The sequence below is a fragment of the Stomoxys calcitrans genome, chromosome 1, assembly GCF_963082655.1.
Source record: "Stomoxys calcitrans chromosome 1, idStoCalc2.1, whole genome shotgun sequence".
NCBI classification, from domain to species: Eukaryota; Metazoa; Arthropoda; class Insecta; order Diptera; family Muscidae; genus Stomoxys; species Stomoxys calcitrans.
Window position 1 is genome coordinate 21,332,224 of NC_081552.1, and position 25,953 is coordinate 21,358,176.

Below are 25,953 nucleotides of genomic sequence, written 5' to 3' on the forward strand. Positions count from 1 at the left end.
AGGCCCTAACACAACTCACTGACCCAAATTTCGGAGACATCGGAAAATAAATTCGCCTTTTATGTGCTCAAAACCTTAAATCGAAAGATCGATACATGTGGCAGCTTTATCCATATCTCAACTGTTCTGGACCAAATTGCAGAAATATGTTGTCCCAAATTTCGGCAAAATAGGACAATAAATGCGTCCTTTATGGACCCAAAACCTTAAATCGAAATGTTGAGTGGCCTAACACAACTCACTGTTCCAAATTCCGCAAAATCGGATAATAAATATGGCTATTATGGGCCTAAGACCTTAAATCGGCGGATCGGTCTATATGGGGGCTATATCAAAATATAGCCCATCTTCGAACTTAACCTGCCTATGGACAAAAAAGAATCTGTGCAAAGTTTCAGCGCAATATCTCTATTTTTTGTGGATTTTTCGATATGTTTCAAACGGAATGACAAAATGAATGTAACCCCACCCTTTGGTGGTGAGTAAAAAAAATACATTTTTATACCCTCCACCATAGGATGGGAGTATACTAATTTCCTCATTCTGTTTGTAACTCCTCGAAATATTCGTCTAAGACCCCATAAAGTTTATATATTCTTCATCGTCATGACATTTAAAGTCGATCTCGCTATGTCCGTCCATCTGTCTGTTGAAAGCACGCTAACTTTCAAAAGAGTAAAGCTATCCACTTCTTATTAATGTAGGTCGGTTGAGATTTTAAATGGGCCATATCGGTCCATGTTTTGATATAACTGCCATATAAACCGATCGTGGATCTTGACTTTTTGAGCCACCAGAGGGCGCAATTCTTATCTAAATTCGCTAAAATTTTGAAACTGGGGTCTTAACTTCTTCAGCGTCTAGAAGCCGCAATTCTTATTCGATTTGGCTAAAATTTTGCAAGCCGTGTTTCGTTAAGACTTCCAATAACTGCGCTAAGTATGGTTCAAATCGGTTCATAACCTGACATAGCTGCCAAATAAACCGATTTTGAATCTTGACTTCTTCAGCTTCTCGAGGGCTCAATTCGTTTCCGATTTAGTTGAAATTTGGCATGACGTGTTTTGTTATGACTTCCAACAATTGTGTCAAATATGGTTTAAATCGGTCCATAACATAATATAGCTATCATATAAACCGATCTGGGATCTTGACTTCTTGAGTCTCTAGAGGGCTCAATTATTATACGAGTAGGTTAAAATTTTATACAACGGCTTCGCCATGACCTTCAACATACGTATCAAATATGGTCTGAATCGGTCTATAGCCTGATACAGCTCCCATATAAACCAATCTCCCTATAATACTTCTTGAGCCCATAAAGGGCGCAATTCTTATTCGAATTGGCTGAAATTTTACACAATGACTTTTACTATGGTTTCCAATATTCAATTCAATTATGGTCCGAATCGGACTATAACTTTATATAGCTCTTATACCATAGCAATTATTTTCTTTTATCCTTTGTTTGTCTAAAAAGAGATACCGGGAAAAGAACTTGACAAATGCGATCAATGCGGGAGGGTTTATAAGATTCGGCCCGGCCGATCTTAGCACACCTTTATTTGTTTTTGTTGTCATAAGTTATTTGTGTGTAAACATGCTTTACAGTGTTTTGCTAATGCCAGTAATAGAGAGCTTTTAGGTCAGTTTGTTGGGTCTGCTCTAGTTAAATTCGGAATTTGTCTTCACTCACAATTTGTTTTTGTCTTTTGAAGTTTAGAAAGCCCCAAACCCCATTTCCTTAAGTAAACAACTAACTACAAAACACGCTAGATTCGGGTTTCTGTCATCATTCCTCACTTGCTTTGGAAATTTAATTTAAATAGGTGGTTCCGTTTGTACCTACATCGAACACCCAGATTTTTTAAAGAAAACAAATCGGCGAGCTTATGATAATTCTCAGAACTCACAAAAGGCAAATCAGGGAATTGGTTTATGTGTGGGGTCTTATTTTTGTATGGACCTATCTGAGCGGAATCTGGTTATGTGTTTGAGCTTATAAAGGGTGATTTTTTTGAGGTTAGGATTTTCATGCATTAGTATTTGACAGATCACGTGGGATTTCAGACATGGTGTCAAAGAGAAAGATGCTCAGTATGTTTTGACATTTCATCATGAATAGACTTACTAACGAGCAACGCTTGCAAATCATTGAATTTTATTACCAAAATCAGTGTTCGGTTCGAAATGTGTTCATTCACCGTAACGTTGCGTCCAACAGCATCTTTGAAAAAATACGGTCCAATGATTCCACCAGCGTACAAACCACACCAAACAGTGCATTTTTCGGGATGCATGGGCAGTTCTTGAACGGCTTCTGGTTGCTCTTCACTCCAAATGCGGCAATTTTGCTTATTTACGTAGCCATTCAACCAGAAATGAGCCTCATCGCTGAACAAAATTTGTCAAAATTTGAACACATTTCGAACCGAACACTGATTTTGGTAATAAAATTCAATGATTTGCAAGCGTTGCTCGTTAGTAAGTCTATTCATGATGAAATGTCAAAGCATACTGAGCATCTTTCTCTTTGACACCATGTCTGAAATCCCACGTGATCTGTCAAATACTAATGCATGAAAATCCTAACCTCAAAAAAATCACCCTTTAAATGCACATATAAAATTTCCGCCAAATCAGAGTTTAGGCTTCTAGGTGCTCAAGAAGTCAAAATAGAAATCGATTTATATGAAGGCCTTATGCTTCGTATGGACCTAAGTTCAGCAAATTTCAGCTAACTTGGTTAAAATTTGGGCCTCAAGCCTTGTAACTGCTTATGAAGTTAAATTGAAGGATTAGATTATATCAACACTTGATCTATTTATGGTGTTGGGTGACTAAAGTATACAAATCAAATATCCAAATGTGGCTCATATTCAAAAATAGCTCATCAATAAGTCTATCTGTTCAAAATCGTAATAAAAGATAATACTAAGATAATTTATTTCATAAGTCCAAGCAACAAAATAAAATAAAAACCAGTAGAGGACAGGAAAGACAAAAGTCGGGCGGTGCCGACTATATAATACCCAACACCACCTAGTGCATGTAGTATTTTTATATGTCGAACTTATCGCGAAATCTAGTCAGACTTTAATTTGGATACCAATTAAAATAGCAATTTAGAACCTTGTAAGGTTTTCCTACCATAGGACAAAAGATTTGGATTTCCACATCTTTAAAAGGCCATATCGGATAAAAGATTATATGGGAGTTATATCGAAACCTGTGCAAATTTTAATGACACATACTGGGGCGTCAAATAGAGATTGACGTCCCAGTATGTGTCATTAAGATGTGACCAAAATTGTGGTTTTTACTGTCCATATCGGATGAAATAAATTAGGACTGATTTTAATGAAATTTTGCGCACGTATTGGAACGTCAATTTAAACGTCTCATGTAAAATCGGGCGAAAATTGTGGATTCTACAGCCTTAAAAGGCCATATCGGATGAACGATATATATGGGAGCTATATCTAAATCTAAACCGATTTATTATGAAATTTTGCACATACATTGAAACTTCACAAAAACGACTCCACACCAAATTTGGTAAAGATCGGACCAAAACTGTGGCTTCTACAGCTTTAATAGTTCAAATCGAATGAAAGATATATTTTTTCCAGATATATTAAGATCGGTACCAAAACAGTCCGTGCCAAATTTTGTGCAGATCGGTTGAAAATTGTAGCTACTACGGCCATACATATATATGGGAGCTATATTTAAATCTGGACCGATTTTTATAAAATTTTGCACACATATGTAGACCTCATATAAAATACCCAATACCAAATTTTGTGAAGATCGGACGAAAATTGTGGCTTCTATAGCCTTAAAAAACCATATGGGGGTGAAAGATATATATGGGAGCTACATCTAAATCTGAACCGATTTTTATAAAATTTTGCACACATATGTAAACCTCAAATAAAATACCCAATGCCAAATTTTGCGAAGATCGGACGAAAATTGTGGCTTCTACAGCTTAAATAACCATATCGGATGAAAAATATATATGGGAGCTATATCTAAATCTGAACCAATTATTATGCAATTTTGCAGACATATGTGTGCAAATAAAACGAGTAAAAAAAACCCTTTGCCAAATTTTGTAACGATCGGACTAAAACTTCTTCTTCTTTTATGGCTTCTACAGCCATAAAAGTACATGTCGGATGAAAGATATATATGAGAGCTATATCTAAATCTGAACCTATTTTTATAAAATTTTGCACACATATGTAGACCTCAAATAAAAACCCAATGCCAAATTTTGTGAAGATCAGACGAAAATTGTGGCTTCCACAGCCTTAAAAATCCACATCGGCTGAAAGATATATATGGGAGCTATATCTAAATCTGAACCGATTTTTTTTTCAAAATCAATAGCGTTTGTTCTTGGGCCATAAAAGTGGCATATGCAAAATTTCGTGACATTCGGACAACAAATACGACCTGCAGTTTGATTACAAGAATACATGGACTCACAGACGGACATGGCTAAATCGAATCAGAAAGTGATTCTGAGTCGATCGGTATACTTATCCATGGGTCTAGCTCTCCTCCTTCTTAGCGTTGCAAACGTATGCACAAATCTATAATACCCTTTACCACAGTGGTGGTGCAGGGTATAAAAATACAAAAAAGGAACTCAAATAAATATTTTTCTTGAAGAAATTACCAAAAATTAACCAATTTAATGCCCTTATAACTGCACTTAAAGCAAACCACTATTATTTTTTAAGAAAATACGAGTTTACATTATAAAATTAATCTATTTTACTTTAAAATTGCTGTGACCCCTCCAAATTGTGTAAATTTTAGATCTTTTGGTTACATTTATTTCTAATTCATTTCTTCCTTTTAGCTGACTCTTTGACATTAAACTTTGGTACACGATCCTTTTTGGCCAATATCGTATTAGATGACTCATCAATATGCACTGTCGAAATGGTCATATTGATTCTTTTTTCGATGACGCCAATAAACAACTTGACATTATGCGAAGTCATGGATGTTTTGGAACTCAAAACATTCAAAATCGGCGCATCATCACAAGCCAATTGTCTAAGAGGTAGAAAAGAAAACAAAGCAATTGGTTGCGTGGGCTAATAAATTTTTTGTAGCAAAAACTTACTTGAATATTTCCCATATGCCCATAAGCATTTCGTGCAAACGCTTGTCTAATATTTCAGCCTTTTCTTTGGCGGCATTATTTTGAGATTTGCCTTTTTCAAGTTGTTCGCTTAGATATTCTAAAGACTCGGTCTTCTGTTTTATTTCCTTTTCTAGAAGATCGGCTTTCTGACGCTCTGCAAGAAATAATGGAACATGACATTTTAAACTTCCAAATGGAGTATTATAACTTACCTATTTCATCAGTTAACTCTTGTGTGGTGTCATTAAGAACTTCAACTTCGCTGCTAAGTTCGTTGACATAATTGAAGAGGGCAAAATTTTCCTCTTCCTGTCTTTTGAATTGGGTAGCTAATTTGGCAGTATCAGGTTCCTTATAGAGACCCTGGGGTAGAGGAAATGTATAAAAATAAATACATCAATGTTTAGTTCAAAAGCGACATTAGTATTGGCTTAAAATCATTTTTTTAGCTGAGGAATGAAAAAAATATTGGGTTGCCCAAAAAGTAATTGCGGATTTTTCATATAGTCGGCGTTGACAAATTTTTTCACAGCTTGTGACTCTGTAATTGCATTCTTTGTTCTGTCAGTTATCAGCTGTTACTTTTAGCTTGCTTTAGAAAAAAAGTGTAAAAAAAGTATATTTGATTAAAGTCATTCTAAGCTTTATTAAAAATGCATTTACTTTCTTTTAAAAAATCCGCAATTACTTTTTGGGCAACCCAATACTTCAAGTATTACACACAAAATTCATAGCTTTTTTCAAAAGCTCTGTCCCTAATATTTGTTTAATTCATTTATTATACACATCACCATAGGATGGGGTTATACTAATCTAGTCATTCCGTTTGTAACACCTCGAAATATTGATCTGCGACCCCATAAAGTATAAATATTCTGGATCCTCTCGACATTCTGATTCGATCTAATGTCGTCCGTCCGCACATCTGTCGAAGACACGATAGCGGTCGAACGTGTAAAGCTACCAGCTTGAAACTTTGCACAGACACTTAATATTGATGTAGGCTGTTGAGGATGCAAATTGACCATATCGGTTCAGATTTGAATATAGCTCCCATATAAACCGATCTCCCGATTTGACTTCTTGAGCTCCTGAAATCCGCAATTTTCATCCGAGTTGGCCAAAATTTTGCACATAGTGTTCTCTTATGACTTCTAACAATTGTGCCAAGAACGGTCATAATCGGTATATAACCTGATATAGATCCCATATAAACCGATCTCCCGATTTGACTTCTTAAGTCCTTACAAGCCGCAATTTTTGTCCGACTGGCTGAAATTTTCCATGCGGTGTTCTATTACGACTTGCAACAAATGCATCAAATACGGTCCATACCGGTCCATAACCTGATATTAATCCCAAATAAAATGATCTCCCGATTTGACTTCTTGAGCCCTTGCAAATGCAAATTTTGCCCATGAACATTTCACTAAGGAACATGGTCAAACTTTTCACATATCAATGAGTGCAGTCCGATTCAAGTTTAAGCTCAATGATAAGGGGCCTCCTTTTTATAGCCTCTTTGTAGAGAAGTTTTACATGGCATAGTACCTCACAAATGTTGCCAGCATTAGGAGGGGAAACCCACAATCTGATTATCTCGCTAGGATTCGAACCCATGCGTTCAGCGTCATAGGCGGACATGCTAACCTCTGCGCTACGGTGGCCTCCATATCCTTACAAGCCGCAATTTTTGTCCGATTTGGCTGAAATTTTGCATTTAGTATTCTGTTATGACTTCCAACAACTATGTTTAGTCATATAGGTCTATAACCTGAAATAGCTTCCATATAAAACGGTCTCTCGATTATGCTTGTTCGGTTCCTAAAGCTTTAATTTTTACTGCTTTGACAGAAGTTTGGTATGTAGAATAAAGTTATGCCCTTCAACTAAATTGATTTTGTAATTTTTCGAACATCTTCCAGCTCGAGATCATATTCAATGTTTTCTATTCAAAGAAAGCATAGCCAAGAACTTATAAAAGTTGAGCAAGTGTGTGCTGTTAATCAAAACACTTTGACTAGGTAGTATATCATGATTTCGGTTACGCCATGTAACTTCATCAGCACTTTTGTCAAATTGATTAAGTTGCTTTACATACCCAACAACTATTGAGTACGGTGTAGATCACCATGATTCGGCCCGGCCGAACATAGCACGATTTTATTCGTTTTTAATTTCACCTTCATTCTATCAATAATGCCCCTATAGTCTTCTAACTGTTTCTCGAAAGCTTCCTTCTGAGCTATCTTTTTGTTGATTTCTCTTTGTTCCAATTCAGGATTTTGCCGCTTTTGCCCTTTTATATCGAAGAACTTCTGCAACTTAGCATCATGCTCCAGACGGCGTTGCATTTCTCTCATTTCCTGTTTTAAGGAACGGAAATAGAAAATTATTATGTCATTAATTTTTGTTTAGTTTTTCCACCCCTTCCCCTCTTACCTGTATATGCATAAGTTTATCATTTTCACTACGATCCTTTAGCAATTGTAACTTATTGCATAGTTCCTCCCTTTGATCATAAGCCAGTGTCGATTGATCTATTAAATCCATAATATATTTCTTACCCTCATTATACTGGGTCACCATAATTTGCCACATGTCATTAAATTTTGCGCTGGAAAATTAAAAAAAAAAAACACTTGGATCGGTTAATAAAGGAGCTTAACTGAACATATGAAAACCACCATAGCGCAGAGATTACCATATCCGCCTATGACGCTGAACGACTTGGTTGGAATCCTAGCTAGAACAGCAGAACAAATTTGAACGCGGTGGTTTTTCCCTCATAATACTGGCGATAGTTGTGAGGTACTATGCCATGCATATAAGCCATGTAAAAACTTGTACCAACTCCACTCCCAAATACCTTTCTTTTGAGTCCTTTATTATCGTATTGGTAAATATTTCCTATTTAGAGAGACACTTGGCCCTTAATGTAAATATACGTTTCGTGCTCTACTTTCAAATACATTTTATATGAGCCCCATAACGGCATGATCGGTAAATAAATTCTGTTTGAGGGTGGGGTAGACCCCAGGGACTTTATCCCGAAAATCAATCAATTTAAACATCAAATACCTTTTTTATAATAGAGAGGTGTTTACGGGTGGGGCAGTTCCCCAAACAACAAATTCGTTTTTTCACTCTAGCCCCTTTCGTTTGAGCTCTATATTGTGGTGATTGGTTTATATACCCATCTGGCGGGTTTTGGACGGCCCCCGAGGCACCCGACCCTAACAATAAAAACCATGTTTTGTTTTGACTGTGAGAGTGCAAAAAAAATTTCGAAAGAATCGCATTACCAATCTCCGAGATGTGGTGTTTTTGAAAATTAGGGTAATGATAAGTGATTTTTAGGGGAGGAATGACACTCAGACATTTGAACTCAAATATGGATATCAAATTCGTGCTGCTCTCCCAAATTCGTTTAATGTGAGCCCCATATGAACTGTTGGAGGGTGTTTTGGGGCTGGAGCGGCCACCGGCACTTTGCCCTGAAAATACATATCAAATTCGTTCTTTACTCCCAAATAACGTTGATTTGAGCTACATATTGCCATAATCGGAAATGAAGTTCAATTTAGGGGGTGCTTTAAGGCGTACCCCCAAGCACTAGGCTCCAAAATTGGATATCAAATTCGTTTTCTACTCTCAAATTCCTTTCATTTGAGGCCCATATTGACATCCAATATGTCTGTTTGGGGGAATTTTGGATTTGGGGCGGCACAAAGGGTACTTAGACCAAAATTTTTATACAATATTCGTATTCTGTTTTCCAATACCTTTCATTTGATACCCATATTGTCCCGATCGATTCACTTTTGATTTTAGGTGGTGTTTTTGGGTAACGGGGAAATCAAAAAATTATAAAACCTATTACTCCTTCCTGACCATATTTGCAATCTACTCCCGAATACTTTTCATTTGAGTCCCATATTGTCATGAGGAGGTTTTGGGGTTTGGGGCACAAATACTGAGTGCCTACGATGCTCGATATGACAAGGCGAGTTAATGGCGCCTTTAAATAACCAATGGCCATCCTGTTCCCGCGGCGATCGGTCCTTTGCTCATCTACAGGAGCTTGACGAGGATCGCCACCTCCACATGAAAATGTGGTTACAACAACTACAACAACGTTTCCTAGTACGAGATTAATTCCACTTGAAATTCAATAAAATATTTAATCCTTACCGATCCTGCAGCATATGATTGATGACATCCCTTAGTTTAGAGTTTTCCGTCAACACATCGCTGCATTTTTTGTTGACTACATCTAAACGATTCTCCAATTTTACCACACTTTTTTGCACCTTACAAATGGTATCCTTATAGCAGCTGTCAGGCACTTCCAATTTGCGCAGGCCATTGATTTCCTTTTCAATCTAGAAACAAAATGTTTTTATAAGATATAGATACTATACATATAACCCCTCACCTTTTTTATATGGCCCTCTAATTCCCATAAATTTATACGTTCTGTTTGTAAGTTGCGTTGAACATCGGCCTCATGAAATTGTAAAGTAGACAAATTCTTTTCTTTCTAGAAAAAAACATATAAACTAAATGCATGTTTAGGAAAGTAGGCTTATTGTTTGGAAAACTTACCACCACACTCTTTTTGGCATGGGTGCCTCCCTCTAGAGTTATAATTTCAGTTAGCAATAGCTGATGCTCTTTTTGCAAGCCACTTATTAAATGATTTTGCTTTTTCACCTGCTTGGTCTTATAGTCAAGAAGGGCCCGCAACTCCAGCTGCAAAGAACGCAACTGAAAGCAAGGATTTTGTTTATTATAAAATACGATTAACTCCAATTTCCTACCTGGCGCTGCAGCCGCTCCAATTCGGCATTAGCCAATTGGTCCAACTCCGCTTGGTTGCTCATTGTCAGGAAATTTTCATTATATTTTTTATCAAAATTGGTGAAAATAGGACCAAAAAACCTTGAATTTTATTTAAAACTGTTAAATAAACAACTCTTCAGTCACCTTGGAGACCTTAAGCAGCCGTTTGATTAAATTTGCTTAAAAATGCGCTTTCACTCTATGCTTAGTTGTCCGTTAAATAGATATACAGATGTGGCATCTCTATTTAATTCCACCATCAGCTGTTTTATAAACATCCCTGTTTTTCTAATGGCAAACAGCTGCAAGTTACAGGTTATGTAAAATTCGGTGTTTTAGAATAATTGGATTGGTTGGATATTTCAAAGTCGAGAAGTTTAAAGAAATATGGTTTTCACTGCCATTCCCTTATGTGTGAGATCTCGAGGACCTGATGAATTTTGGCGCAAGAGAAAATTTTTCAAGTTAGCCGCGGTAAATAGTCTAATACGTGAGCTTAGGGCAGTCGCAAAAATCTTTATGGCTGTTTTTATTTTAGCATTATCGTGGTCGTCGCCGCAATGTTTACTCCATTACCATCCGAAATGTGCATCGTGCTTTGGTCTATGCCACCAAAAGTCGCAAGTTGAAGAAATTGGATATGAAAGATGTAACTATAACATAAGAACCTATATATATATCACTGTCATAAAATCTAATCATATATTTTAGTTGTGGGACACCAGAGTACAAGCAGGCTGTGAACAATATGGTTTGTCATTGGATACATTCAAAGATGGCTTAGCTCGAAATAACATTTTACTAAACAGGTAGGATTTTACAAAACATAAACGGCTTATTCACAAAACTTTACAAAGCCTTAAAATAGGTTTATTTGAGGCGTTTCCATTATCACCCGTATTCTGACCAAACTATCTCCAAAGTCCGCGTTGATAGTGCAGAGAGAAGCTCGGGTGTATCCCCGTGCGGCTTAGAGCGGTGACTGTCGATCAATCACCCCCTCAATATTCAGGAAGGCCACCATCGGGTACTCCTTCAGTTAGAGAGCAGCCTCGACTTCTCGCATCACTGCGTGGAGGGCAATCTTTTCGAACTCCAACGTCAGACCCTCCAACAACTTCAAATCTTTTTTTACGAGAGCATAACCACACCTTATGTTTGGTGAATAAGGCCGCAAATGTTTATAACCAAAAATAGGGCAAATGAATGAAATTGGCTTACATTTAGCTTTATAAAGCGACCATACCGGCACGGGATGACTATGAGCACCACATCGTCATTGCGAAAAGCTCAGCTGAGAGCTACCGGCCACGTCCACAGGTTGCGGATAGTGGGATGTTCCACATGCGGAGTAGCTGCAACTGTAGTCGCGGGCAATCAGCGGTATCGAGTGGTGAGTCTCAATAGGAGGTCGGGTGGCGCCAGCTCTTGCTTAAATACTGAGTGCCTATGATAATCGATATGACAAGGTGAGTTACTGGCGTCAATAAATAACAAATGGCTATTACGTTCCCGCGGCGATCGGTCCTATGGACCGGAACGAGCTTGCTCACGAGGATCGCCACCTCCACATAGAAATGTGGTTACAACAACAACCATTTGATTTGAATTTGACTTAGTATCTGATTTCTTTTTTCATTTGAGTAAAAAGTTGCATGCTGTGCTTAGCAATGACTTTCAATGCCCATCTTATTAAAGTACAAATCGACCAATAACCTGATATAGCTCTCATAAATATAAACCGATGTTCAGATTATACTTCTTAAGCTCGTATAGGAAGCAATGCTAGTTCGATTATAAAACAAGAAAAAAGTGTTAAGCTATTTTTGGCCGAATCTTGGTTACTTTCCAAATATTTTGAATCAGTTTATATTGGCTAAAGAAATGTATTTAGAATTCTTCTACAGAATATACTTAAGTAATGCGATACCTCATAGAAGGTATATAAGAGTCCACCCATCCGAACATAAGCTTATGAACATACACGCAGCGCAAGCCAGTAAGCTCTTTTATTAACTATTCCATCTTTTTTTCAGAAAAGTGTTATCAGATTTGGCTATCTGGGAGCCAAGATCATTTGAAGCTTTGGTCAATTTATCCCGCGAGAGGGCAGTTGTAGATACTTTGCCTGGCATCACGGAACGCTCGGTAATGAATCAAGTCTATGGATTGGCCAATTTGAAAATAAAATAAATATTTCCGCTTCTTATATAGTATTTTAAGTGTAATAAAATCGTTTTTCTTTAAAACAGAAATGCTCAATCCCGTGTCATTGTTACAATAATTTCATAAAACTATGCTGCCTTATAAAAAAGATCGCAAACCATCAATTTTACAACCACTCATCCTTTGAGGCCTTAGTAAGTACAATCTGTATAAGGGAACAGCTGTGAACACTGCCTTAAGGGGGCAGGGGCTGTATGAAGCAGGACAAAATATTTTGATGCTTTTTCGGTTAGATATTTTTGGAATGTCAAGAAAATGTAGGCTGTTAATCAATTCCCTACTAAATACCAAAGACTATTTACCATATACATTCTTCTATGTTCATTTCAGTTTTTAAATGGGGCCACCTATCAGAAAATAAAATTCGAAGGATGCAATACTTATTGATATGCTAGAAGTTGTGTTCTTCGTTTTCACGAGCTTAGCTGGGGGCTACTGGACGCGCCCACAGGCTGAGGATAGTGAAATGCTCCATACGGAGTATCTGCAACTGCAGTCGCGGACGGTCAGAGGTGTCGAGTGGAGAGTCTTAGTGAGAGGCTGGGCGGGGGTTCATAGTAATGTTGACCAAAAATGAAGAGAGTTAACGTAGGTGGATGAAAGATGGCACATATATTTGCTATTATTATAGAAGACTTAGAACCAAAAATGGATCATATATGTTTTCATATAACAGCTGTTCAATGCTGCAAATTTATGCTAGGAAAAAAAACCTCCAGTAAAAATTTGAAAGCTCTCAATTACCAAACTCTCAAAATTTTGCTCGCTCTCACGTACTCTCCCGCTCATTATCCGATTTTGTTGAAATTCGAAACAATGAGTTGTTATATGCCTCACGATGATATCCGACTCAAATATAGCTCAGATCGGAAAATACTTAGAAATAGCTGTCATATAGACCGACCTGCCGATTGAGAGTCTTCAGCACTTAAAAGCCACAATTACTATCCGGTTTCGGTGAGATTTGAAACAGCGAGTTGTTTTAAGCCTACCGACATCTGACTGAAATATAATTCAGATCGGACTATATTAGGATACAGCTGCCATATAGAACGATCTGCCGGTTTAGGGCCTGAAGCTCATGAAAGCTGCATTTATTACCCGATTTCGCTGAAGTTTAAAACAGTGAATTGGTTTAAACCTCCCCACATCAGATTCAAATATCGTCCAGATCTGACAATATTCAGATAAAGCTGTCGTATAGACCGATTTGCCGATTCAGGGTCTTCAGCATATAAAAGAGGCAATTATTATCGGATATAGTGAGTTGTTTTAAGCCTCGCGTCATCTGAACCAAATATGGTTCGATTTCTGGCCCAATTGTGGAATAAAATTTTTGTAAAAATCGGAAATACTTTTCGAGTTTCCTTCCAAACGAATTCTAAAAAATTCTTATAGAATTTAAAAGTGTTTTCCGACGATTCAAATTACAACATTTCTCTTAAACATTCCATTAAGGAACTCCTTTCGAACAGCGCAACTACACCACTTTGGGAAATAGTTTTTACATTGCATAGTTCCTCACAAATGTCACCAGAACTAGGAGGGCTGACATTTCTTCTGATGTTCTCGTCAGGATTCGAACTCAGTGTCTCAGCACCATAGGCGAACATGCTAACCTCTGAACTACAGTGGCCTCCAACAAAAATATGCAAAAACAGCAAGCACAAAAAACACTCCAACACTTGCTAAATGTGACAATGAAGAAATTAACCAAAAAACCAAGACTATCACCTAAAACCTACCAAATATATATATACACCAATCACGACAATATGGGACTCAAATTACAGGTATTTTAGGTAAGGAAACGTATCTGATATCTGACCAAGTGTTTGGGAGACCATCCCAACCCCCAAAACACCGCTAAATCGGACATATTTACCCGCCATGGCAATATGGGACTCAAATGAAAGGTATACGAATCTGATATCCAAATTTGGGACAAAATTTCTGGGGGTCAACCCCTTTCCCAAAACACCCCCCAAACGGGACTTGTTTACTGACCATGGCAATATGGGACTTAAATAAAAGATATTTGAGTGTATAATACGAATCTGATATCCAGATGTGGGACCAACTGTTTGGGGGGCCGCCCATCCCCGAGAACATGCCCAAAGAAGACAAATTTACGACCATAGTAAAATGGGACTCAAATGAAAGGTCTTTGGAACGAAGGTCTTTGGCACGAATCTGATGTCAATGTTCGGGAGAAGTGTCTATGGGGCCACCCCACCCCCATAACACCACCCAAATAGGAAGTATTTGCTGACCATTGCGATGAGGCTCAAATAAGAGGTATTTTAGAGTAGAATACGAATCATATAATATATATATATATATATATATATATATATATATATATATATATATATATATATATATATATATATATATATATATATATATATATATATATATATATATATATATATATATATATATATATATACAACGTATTTGCTCACCAAGACCATTTGGGTCTTCAAGATAGTGGAGCTTGATATTCTAAGTTTTTAGGGCCCATACCCCAAATCGGACATGTTTGCTGGCTTTATCAATGTTGTTGTTGTAGTAGCAGTGTGTGGTACACTGAGGCGGCAGCCCTTGCCGATGAAGGAATTCATCGGGTCAATCCGGTACGTACAACCGGCTGCCATGGGATTGCGCTTTATCAATAAGAGGTTTAAGCGAATGGTATTTGAGATTAGATAACGAGTTTGATGGCCAATTTTGAAGCCAATGGCAATATGGGGTTCTAATATATGAGAAAAGAGCACGTTGCTGATATATTTTCAGGGCTTACAGTTTGGGGGACCACCCCACTCCCCAAAACACCCTTAAATCGGGCATATTTACCTACCATGTCAATGTGGGGACTAAATGAAAGGAATTGGGGCGTAGAGCAAGAATTGATACCCACTTTCGGGACCAACTTTTTGGGGGTCTACCCCTTTCCCAAAATACCACACAAACAGCAATTTTTTACTGACCATCGCAATATGGGGCTCAAATAAAGCTATTTGGGAGTAGAATACGAATTTGATATCCAACTGTAGGACCATGTAGGCATCACCCCTTCCCCAAAATGGAGTACACCTTACATCCAAACTTAAATTCGTAGACCAATAAAGATAGGATTCAGATAAAGGCACTAATATTGTTAAACTGTTTGTCAAGCGCTATGCTATTTTCGTAGCATGGTATTTCACTAAAAGCTCTTTAATTGTCGAAAATAAATATTCCGAGGAAAATTTTGTTCCATATAAAATAAAAGAAGGCGCACGGTCCAGCTTGTGTTACATATAATTAACACTCCTTCTGACAAACGGATAAACTTTAAGGCCATTGTACACAGATTTATAGGAGTTTGATACATAAGTCTAGGCAATAGAGAGAGAGCTTAATATAAGTTTTGCATTTTTAAAAGAAAGTCGTTTGAAATTGTAAAGAATAATGTAATTATTGAAAAAAAGACAAATATTTGTTTTGTATATTAATGTATAAATGTACAAAAATTTCAGTGTAGTTCCCTGAGGAAGAAAACCGGCGGTTTTCGTAATATTGGATTTTTCAATAATAAAACAATTTTCAAAAACAATTACATCAGTTTTTTTAAAAATTTTTGTATGACGTCGAGCCGAAAAAACCAAAAAAGTAATAAAAAAAATTCTACCGGTAAAAAAATGTGCCACAAAAAAAAGCACAAAAAAATAAAAAAAAACGACATTTTCAGTTTAGAATTCATTCCGTAGGTGAAAAACAAGCAAAAAATTACAAAAACATCCGACACAGAGTTCAGATATCGTTCAGAATTCCTACCGAACTTTCGGAACTAAAATTCCTACAGACAAAAAGTCCAGAAATCGTTCAGAAGTCATTCCAATGTTACGGAAGAAAAAATAAAAAATTATATATACGTCGGACGATAAATTCTAAAAAAAAATCCTACAACAAGACGTTAGAACTCCTTCAGAGCTGTCCGAAAATAATCCCTCAGAAAATCAAACAGAATTCATATCGATTTCGATAAGACCTTGTCGGAAGAGTTCAGAATTTGTACAGTTAATTCTCTATTTCTTGCAGCTGGTTAGAGGTTTGCTTCATCGCTATAATTGGTCCAGTCTTGTATGTGATTTAGCCATGTTATTTATTTATTAAATAATCAATATTTATATTAAAAAAAAATACTGCCACATTATTTACATCCCAAACTAAACAACTGACTCACTTTTATCCCGATCGTTACTCTAAATATTAAAATTAATTAGATCAGATGCAGTTTTTAATTTTCGACATTAAACATTGAAAAAATACATTGCCAACAAAGATTGGATTTGAACCCCTATATCCATAAAACTACTTGACATATTGAAACCAAAATTCCAATTTACAGCAATTGTAAAGTTCTCTATCAAATTGCATCCAAAAATTACATTCCGAATATATTCTCCCTTATTCCGGTTGGTGATGGCGTAGTCAAATGTCGAAGTTTTAATTGGGCTGCCCAAAAAGTAATTGCGGATTTTTCATATAGTCGGCGTTGACAAATTTTTTCACAGCTTGTGACTCTGTAATTGCATTCTTTCTTCTGTCAGTTATCAGCTGTTACTTTTAGCTTGCTTTTGAAAAAAAGTGTAAAAAAAGTATATTTGATTAAAGTTCATTCTAAGTTTTATTAAAAATGCATTTACTTTCTTTTAAAAAATCCGCAATTACTTTTTGGGCAACCAATATTATGCAACTAGCTGACCCGAGCCCGCTCGCTGCACCTTCTTTTACTTTATATGAAACAAAATTTTAATTGGAATATTTTTTTCTACAATTGAAGAGCTTTTAGTGAAATACCATGCTACGAAAATAGTATATCGCTTAACTAACAGTTTAACAATATAAGTGCCTTTATCTGAACCCCATATGATCTTTATTGGTCTACGAATTTAAGTTTGGATGTAAGGTGTACTCCATTCTTAAAATACTTTATTTCAGCCCGATATTCTCATGTTATCTGATTTAGAGGTGTTTTCGGGGGTGAGGTGGTCCCACAGATACTTGGCCCTGAAAAATATCAGCATAGTGCTCCTCTATCAAATACCATTTGTTTAAACCCTATATTGCAATTGGTTTAAGGGGAGTTTACACGATGAGACGTCCCCCAAACACATGGCCCCAAAATTGGTTATCAAATTTGTTTTCTAATCTTAAATACCTTTCATTTGAGCCACATATTGTTCGAAAAATTTTTACCCTTTGGGGGTTGTTTTCGGGAAGGGGTGATGCCTTAAATACATGGTCCTACATATTTTTATTTGAGCCCCATATTGCGATGGTCAGTAAAAAGTTGCTGTTTGTGGGGTATTTTGGGAAAGGGGTAGACCCCCAGAGAATTGGCCCCGAAATGGGTATCAATTCTTGCTCTATCCCCCAATACCTTGTATTTAAGCTCCACATTGACATGGTAGGTAAATATGCCCCATTTAGGGATGTTTTTTATGGGGGTGGTCCTCCCACATTGCAAATGCAAATTTTGCCCATGAACATTCCACTAAGGAACAGGGGCAAACTTTTTACATATCAGTGAGTGCAGTCCGATTCAAGTTTAAGCTCAATGATAAGGGGCCTCCTTTTTATAGCCGAGTCCGAACGGCGTGCCACAGTGCGACACCTCTTTGGAGAGAATTGGAGAGAAGTTTTACATGGCATAGTACCTCACAAATGTTGCCAGCATAAGGAGGGGAAGACCACCGCTGAAAATTTTTTCTGATGGTCTCGCCAGGATTCCAAACCAGGCGTTCAGTGTCATAAGCGTACATGCTAACCTCTGCGCTACGGTGGCCTCCAAAATGGTCCCCCAACATTAAGCCCTGAAAATATATCAGCAACTTGGTTTATTCTCATATATCTATATATCATTTATTTGAACCTTGCCATTGGCCACAAAAATGGATATCAAAATCGTTTTCTAATCTCATTTAAACTCCTTATCGCAAAAGTCAGCAAATATGTCCGGTTTGGGGCGTTGGCCCTAAAAACTAAATATATTTAGTTCCACTCTCTTTAAGGCCGAAATTGTCTTGGTGAGCAAATACGTCCTATTTGGGGGTTGTTATGGTGGTGGGACGTCCTCTTGACAGTTGGTCCCTAATGTTGATATCAGATATGTGGTCTACTCCTAAATACCTTTAATTTGAGGCCCATATTTCCACAGTTGGTAAACATGACCGGCTTGGGGGGTGTTTTGAGGGATTGGGCGGCTACTCTGTGAGTTTGCCTTGAAAATATACATCGGATTCGTGTTTTGGGGAAGGGGTGGACCCCCAGAAACGTGGTCCCACATTTCGATATTAGATTCGTATTCTATTCGCAAATAGCTTTCAATTGAGTCCCATATTGCCATGGTAAATATGTCCGATTTAGGGGTGTTTTGGCGGTTGGGGTGGTCCCCCTAACACTTGGTCCGACAATTGGATATCAGATACGTTTTCTTATCCTAAATACCTTTCATTTAAGTCCCATATTGTCGTGATTGGTCTAAATATATGTTTGTTAGGTTTTAGGGTGAGGTACCTAGGGGTGACCCCCCATCCGAAATTTGGATACAAAATTTTTATTTTCAGGGTACTATATGAGGGCACACAAAATTTGGCTTAAATCGCACCACCCATCTCCGAGATCTGGCGCTTCTGAAAATTAGGATAAAGGGAACGGTCCGCCCATTCAAATAATTTCTATCCCCCAATAGACGGCATTGAAGTTGTTGTTGGTGATTCTCGCTGTTGATTCCCATCACATTGTCATAGTATTGTGTATTTTTGAATTCAATCGAATTTCCATTCTTGTGGGCCTATCTAATGTCACCGTTGCGCATGGGTAAGCCGAAGATGCTTATATTTGGCTTAACAATGGCATAAATATCAGAAAAAAAAATTCCTGCACTGGATATTCCTTTAATAATACTTGCGACAATAATCATTATCCATTTAAGACTTCAGTACAAAAACTTACGGCCTAGACCACTAAATTTGTTTTTTCTTTTTATACCATTTATCATAATCTAATTTCGTCATTGCGTTTGTAAAGCATCGAAATATTCATTTGAGACCCAACAAAGTATATATGTTTATTTTTGATCGTCTTGACATTCTAAGTCGATTTAGCCACGTCGGTCCGTCCATCTGTCGAAAGCATGCTTACTTTCGAAGGGATGAAGCTAGGCATTAAAATTTTGCAAAATTACTTCCTATTAGTGTACGTCAGTTGGGATTTTAAATGGGTCATATTGGTCTATGTTTTGATATAGCTGCCATATAAACCGATTTGGATCTTGACCTCTTGAGCCCCTAAACGCCGCAATTCTTATCCGATTTGTCTCTAATTTTGTATAAGATATTTTGTTATGACTTCCAACATCTGTGGTAATTATGCTTCAAACCGCTTTAAAACTTGATGTAGCTCCCATATAAACCGATCTCATAATTTGATTCTCTGAGCCTCTAGAGGGCGCAATTCTTATGCGATTTAGCTAAACATTATTTTAACGACTTCTCCTATGACCTTCCACATACGTGCCAAATATGGTCTGATTGGGTCCATAACCTTAAATAGCTCCCATATGAACCCATCTCCCGATTTGAATTCCTAAAACACTATAGGTCTCAATTCTTATCCAATTTTTGCTGACATTTCGCGCAATGACATCTACTATGGTCTCCAACAGCCAAACCATGCATGTTCCGAATTGGTTAATAACCTGAAATAGCTCCAATAGCTTTAAAATTTTTATCCATTATCTTTTGTTTGCTTATAAAGAGATATCTGGCAAAAAATGACAAATGAGATCCATGGTAAAGGTTATGTAAGATTCGGCCCGGACGAACTTTTCCCGTTTTTACTTCCTGTCACTCGATTCGTTCGCCAGGTCATTGAAAACAGTTATTTTCCCTTTATAAAATCAGCTGTTTTCAATGACTTGGCGAACGAATCGAGTGACAAAACGAAAAAAAATTGTGCGTATCGGCATGCCACTTGGGCTCGACTATAAAAAAGAGGCTTCTTATCATTGGGCTAAATTTTCAATCAAACCCGCTCTGCTGAGGTTCCGCTTTCATGACGTAGAAAAATGTCAGCTCTGTAACGTAACCTCTGATTCTGTGTACGTTCGTTGAGCCTTCCCCTCTAACAGTTTAACACAAACTTGGATATTCCCACTCTACTAAATAATTTTTTATCTATGGCAAAAATAGCCATTGCCATAACAAAGATAAATGCTGCATGATGAAGTTTTACCACTCTGCCCCTCTCTGGTCGTGGTGACGTCTCCATTCAGTTGATTAATTTGCAAACAGAATAGATGGCGGAAATTAACAATTACATAATTTAATTCTAATTTTTATAATAAACCCTATCATGGTTTAGCAAAACTAAAGAAAGAAAATATTATTTCCCAGCATCAGGATTCGCCATAAGTATTAGACATATGAAAGTGTAAAGTTAACCACAAATATATCAAGTCTGTGTGTTAATAGCAAAAAGCTTTTTCCGGTATGTAGGCAAAGACATATTAAAAGTCTTCAGTGCATCCGGCAGAATATTAACAAGTAAAAAGGCATTAAATTCGCCCGGGCCGAACTTTGGATACCAACCACCTCGGGTATATATGTAAATCCCATTTCGTCACAATCCGGTGAAAATTTGAGAACTTAAGCACCCAAATTCGGCACGGACATTGAGTGGTCTAATATATATGTCACTATTCAATTTTGTAGAACAAAATATTGGTCACTTTGGCAGATATATCCAATTATAAACCAATCTGAACCATATTAAGGACGGATATCGTGAGGCTCAGAAAAACTCACTGTTTAAAATTAAAGCGAATTCTGGTAATAAATAAAGCTTTTATTTAGGAAATATCGAAAGAAAAGAAAATATCATGGCCTTCGTCTTCTCAGGATTAATAATTAACTTATTCCGTGCGATCCAATCATGTAACATGTGCATGTTGTCATGTATCTTATATTGCATGACGTCCATGGAACTATGTTCCCCTGTAAATAAAATTTGCAAATCATCAGCAAATAAATACATGGAGCAATAATCACCAACATTACTTGAAAACAGATCATTTACATACAAAATGAAGAGCATTGGCCCTAAGACGGAACCCTGGGGAACTCCACTTCTAACTGGAAGGATTCCCGATGTTTCGCCAAGCACACAAACGCACTGATACCTGTCGGAGTGATAGGACAATATAAGCATTCCACCCAATACCATAAAGGTCACTCAGCTTTTGAAGAAGAATGGAATAATCCACACTGTCCAACGCTTCCTCTAACTCCATGGACAGTAGAATAGAGAGTTTTTTGTCATTAAAACTGCCCCTAATTAAATCAGTCAATCCAAGTAGTAAACCCCTTGTATTTCTATTGCTGCGAAACCCACATTGATAATCCATTCGGAAGGAAAAGTCGATGTTATTATAATTGAGTTAACCAAACGCAAAAAATAAGTAGCCATATGCGGGAAAGCTAGTTTATGGAATTTTAGAGAAAATGCGCCATCTCCAGCGGCGTTGGATTTAAATAAAGAAAATTTATCAAACAGTTTGCCTAAAGAAATAATTTGAAACGAGAAACTTCCTTCAAAAACATTAGGCAGCAACAAATCATCAATACTACCAGGGTCGTGAAGTTGGTAATAAATAAATCTTGCATTCAACTCGTCATCAAACATCCATTCCGTGGCAACCGTCCCGGGCACCATCCAATAGGCCATTATTCCTGATCTTACTTCACATGGTCCTTCACTTTCGTTATCAAAATGAGCATGTCTTTTCTCTTTTCGAATAACGGATTTAGTCTTATTACGTGCCCGACAATAGATTCTCCATTTCTCCTCCGTGGAATCCTCTTGAAACGCCCTAAAAGTATAGAGGGCGATTTGAGCCACTCGTCCTTTTCATAAACAATTTTTATTCTTTTCAAAGGACAAACAGAGTGTACGTGAGCAAGTCCAGACATAAAAGTTTTTAATTGCTCATTCACATCCAACGTAGACCACATAGCAGTAAAATCAAAAGACTCTACTTGTACTTCAATCTCGTCAGGATCCACACAGGCATAGTCATAAAAAATCATAAACTTCCTCATGACGTTGTGTCGGAGAAGAGAAGGAAATATATATAAAGGCATGCCTTGAAATGGTGGGACAAAAAAACTTATCGGAATGCACAACATTGTTGGGAAGAGAAACTAGAAAGAAATCAAGAAATGAATTAGATTGATGCACGAGATCAAAATGTGTAGGAATTGAATTGTGAATAACTGCTAAATTTAGCCTTCTACAAGCCCGTCTTACGGCTAGCGCCCTTGTGGCATCATACATATTATTGTTAAAATCTCCCGTCACAATATTCTTTGAGTAACGAACAAACAGTTCTGAAACCTTTTCCTCAAACGCTTCAAAGTTTCCATGAGGTAAATATACAACGCCAATCAATAATTTTTCCACACCACATGTAACCTCTACAAAGACACATTCCACAACACCACAATTTATCCCACTGAACACAATCACAATAAGTCAATAACTTTGAAATAAAAAGTGCCACCCCACCACCCCTCTGCCCAGGACGATCGTTTCTACAACAGGTGAACCATGAAATATTAACAGATTCAGTCAACACATTAGGCTTTAACCAAGTCTCACTGACACCAACACTATATTCTTGAGTTTCGAAAATTAAGCCCATGATGTATTCACACAAAGACTAACTATTAAAGTGGATAATATTTAAGCCAGAATTTGAACTGAGCTGGGAACGTAATAAGCTATTATAATTAACAATATTTCCTAAATCATTCATGGACATCAAAAAATAATATGTGTAAATTATAAATAATTAAATTGTATCATATGAGAAAGAATACTAGAAACTGTAAGTATAATTCTGAAAAAGAAAAACATAAGTCACAAAAAAAACTACCACAATATTTTTCTATTATCAAACTGGCGAAGGCGAAAAAGTTACAGAGTACCACGAAATGTGATATTCGCCTTCCCCTACGACTGCTGTCGATGTTCGCATTCGACCATGGGAATAAGAGTGATTGACTTTTGCCATTTTTGGCCATGGTCGTAACACTGTGCGGCATCGGCTCTTGTTTAAATACTCAGTGTCTTTGATACTCGCTATGACAAGGCGGGTGCCTTGTTGCCTACTCCACATGTGGCTACAACAAAAACACACTTTCCTAAAAAGAATGTTCGACAAGTTTGCCCTTCAGCATTAGGGTTTAAGAGGGAAGGACACTTATCTCTTAGTTGAATTTGTATGAAACAGCTCTCCGTAAGAGAATATTCCGGAAAACCTTTGGCGCACTTAAACATTGCACCAATGAATAGAATTCGAACCCAATTTTCTAGTTTTTTAGTTTTAATAAAAAAAAGCAAATGTGTTTTTTAAACAAATAAAGCGTAAAACCGTTTTATTCCTCAGACAATAAAAATTATTTTTATCATACAAAAACAGTTCACATGAAGCCTGGACTTCAAAGGATAACAATTTCCCAGGGTTCCCATGTAGTCTGTCATAACACTTGTATATATGAAAATAGAATTTACAAACTATATGTTGTGTAGCATACCCCCTCTCATAAAAATATAGAAGGAGTAGACTCAAAATAAGGAGATGATTACATAAAATTAAAATTAAATGTACAAAATGCTTGTTCTTGGAAGTCTACCAAATCTATTCCAATTTGGCCAATATATCAGATTCGCGGAAAAGAAGGTATTCCTTTTTGTCTTCCATTTCTACTTTGGTGCCACCAAATTCAGGCAACAAGATGCGGTCACCTTCTTTAACGCCAGGAGTGATGTGGGCACCAGTTTGCTAAAAACAATGAGCAAAAAGTTAGAAAGCAATTTAAAATCCGACAAAAAAAAACTTACAGCATTTCTGGCACCAGGCCCCACAGCAATGACTGTTCCTTCCATCATTTTTCCTTGTGCTTTCTCGGGCAAAACAATACCGCCCTTGGTGGTGGTCAAAGTCTCAGCACGTTTAACCAAGACACGATCCAACATGGGAATGATTCTCTTAATGGCGGACTAAAAACAAAAAAATACAAAAATTAAAACTGCAGCATGAATTTCATTCAAAAATGTTCAATTAAAAAAGTTCTAAGGCACTGTATTCTTCGTATGTTCGATTTGTTTCTCTATTACACAACACCACATAGACACCGGTCCCCCAATGTCATCTTTTATCAAACACCAGAATCAACACATCACAGAAACATCGAGAATTCTTAACTTTCTTCGGTAAAAAAAATGAAAAATTTTTACTTTTTATAACTTACCATTTTTCTTGTGTTTATTGATCAAATTTTGTTTTTCAAATAAGACAATTTCCTTCTTATTATTATCTATTAATGAGCCAACAAACCAATTAGAGGGAATTTTCGCGAAAATTTCTCTGCACGTGTGATCCTTATGAATGACTTCCAACTAATATTTGAAAAGGGTGTTGGAAAACCATTGTATTCGAATGTGTAAAACCGGTACTTGCAAGATTGAAGTACTAAGTATTTGGTTCGTTGTAAACTGTGCCTATTGGGACCTTTACATATGTTGGTTATTCATGCCGATTTGTCTGATGAGACAAAAACGAAGCAAGCCCTTCGCATGGCTGAATTATTTAATGGTTGTTTCATTTGTACAACAACATGAAAACCATATGGTGGAATCGCCATCTTGTCATCAATCTTATCGACATTTACTAACACCAGACCAAAAAATTTTTGTCCGTGTGTGTTAACGATAGCAGTCTCCTGTGGGGAGATGTAAAGATGTGAAAAATGGCGCGAACTGCTAACATACTCGAAATCAGAGTTGCACTTATCACTGATTTTTGACAGATAGTGCACTCTGTTAGTAGCTTTGTAATTATAATAATATTCTTAATCTTTTTTCTTTTTAAACGTACTGGATACGAAATTCACTTATATTTTTTTATCTCTTGCGATTTTTCATTATGCTTATTGATAATCATGATCATATTGTTCGCGATAATCAGTTCCTTCGCTCGGAATTATGTAATTTAAATGCAAACTTATATATCATGCAGTTTAACTCTCAAAGCTTAAATTTGAATCCTTCGTCAACTAAAATTTCTGAAATCAAATGTATTGTTGAGAATAGTCTTTTAGATATTGCTGGTATATCTGAAACCTGGCTACAGCCGTCCATCCCATCTAGATATGTGAATGTTTCTGGGTTTGTTGTTTGTAGGAACGATGGCCCTGACAGAAGGGGGAGGGGTATGGCCTTGCTTATATCAAAAAAATTTAAATATTGGGTTGCCCAAAAAGTAATTGCGAATTTTTCATATAGTCGGCGTTGACAAATTTTTTCACAGTTTGTGACTCTGTATCATATCGTATCATATGCGGACAATTGTACGATCATGGCATCAGGCCCCAACGTCTACCTCAACGAACTTGCCTCATATTTCGCTGCAAGAAATCTGAAGATATCTGCCACCAAATCTTCAGCCACATTGTTCACTACAAATACGCGTGAGGTGAATACTGAGCTGACTGTGATGGTCGATGGAGAAATGATTTCGACCATCAAGAGTCTCAAAATACTTGGCGTCACATTTGACAGCTCTTACATATTTGAAATAGTATTCAGATCTGTCAGAATGC

The 25,953-nt window shown here is 37.0% G+C and overlaps 3 protein-coding genes across 3 annotated transcripts; 1 reads left to right on the forward strand and 2 right to left on the reverse strand.

The window, feature by feature from the left end:
* Positions 1–4,834: 4,834 nt before the first annotated feature.
* LOC106086953 (coiled-coil domain-containing protein 63) lies at positions 4,835–10,129 on the reverse strand. Its single transcript, XM_013251786.2, has 9 exons — positions 9,991–10,129; positions 9,776–9,937; positions 9,606–9,710; positions 9,362–9,552; positions 7,610–7,784; positions 7,351–7,533; positions 5,380–5,530; positions 5,147–5,321; positions 4,835–5,076 (listed from the first exon to the last, which is right to left on the reverse strand). The coding sequence occupies exons 1-9, from the start codon at positions 10,051–10,053 to the stop codon at positions 4,860–4,862; spliced, it is 1,422 nt and encodes a 473-aa protein (XP_013107240.2). The 5' UTR covers positions 10,054–10,129; the 3' UTR covers positions 4,835–4,859.
* A 180-nt stretch (positions 10,130–10,309) lies between these two features.
* On the forward strand, positions 10,310–12,267 carry LOC106086950 (large ribosomal subunit protein bL20m). Its single transcript, XM_013251782.2, has 4 exons — positions 10,310–10,486; positions 10,551–10,661; positions 10,724–10,821; positions 12,049–12,267. Exons 1-4 carry the CDS (start codon positions 10,400–10,402, stop codon positions 12,203–12,205), a joined length of 453 nt encoding a protein of 150 aa, XP_013107236.1. The 5' UTR covers positions 10,310–10,399; the 3' UTR covers positions 12,206–12,267.
* An 11,428-nt stretch (positions 12,268–23,695) lies between these two features.
* On the reverse strand, positions 23,696–24,767 carry LOC106086951 (10 kDa heat shock protein, mitochondrial). The gene is made up of 3 exons (XM_013251783.2): positions 24,604–24,767; positions 24,194–24,352; positions 23,696–24,134 (listed from the first exon to the last, which is right to left on the reverse strand). The coding sequence occupies exons 1-3, from the start codon at positions 24,604–24,606 to the stop codon at positions 23,991–23,993; spliced, it is 306 nt and encodes a 101-aa protein (XP_013107237.1). The 5' UTR covers positions 24,607–24,767; the 3' UTR covers positions 23,696–23,990.
* Between the last annotated feature and the right edge of the window lie 1,186 nt (positions 24,768–25,953).

Coding starts and splice junctions, on each gene's coding strand:
- LOC106086951 (XM_013251783.2), bottom strand. Junction 24,135..24,193: donor GGCCTGGTGCCAGAAATGCT/GTAAGTTTTTTT, acceptor CATTGTTTTTAG/CAAACTGGTGCCCACATCAC.
- LOC106086953 (XM_013251786.2), bottom strand. CDS start 10,053: ATGAGCAACCAAGCGGAGTTGGACCAATTGGCTAATGCCGAATTGGAG. Junction 7,534..7,609: donor ATAAACTTATGCATATACAG/GTAAGAGGGGAA, acceptor TCCTTAAAACAG/GAAATGAGAGAAATGCAACG. Junction 5,531..7,350: donor GCATTATTGATAGAATGAAG/GTGAAATTAAAA, acceptor CCTCTACCCCAG/GGTCTCTATAAGGAACCTGA.
- LOC106086950 (XM_013251782.2), top strand. CDS start 10,400: ATGGTTTTCACTGCCATTCCCTTATGTGTGAGATCTCGAGGACCTGAT. Junction 10,487..10,550: donor AATTTTTCAAGTTAGCCGCG/GTAAATAGTCTA, acceptor TTTTTATTTTAG/CATTATCGTGGTCGTCGCCG. Junction 10,662..10,723: donor AGAAATTGGATATGAAAGAT/GTAACTATAACA, acceptor CATATATTTTAG/TTGTGGGACACCAGAGTACA.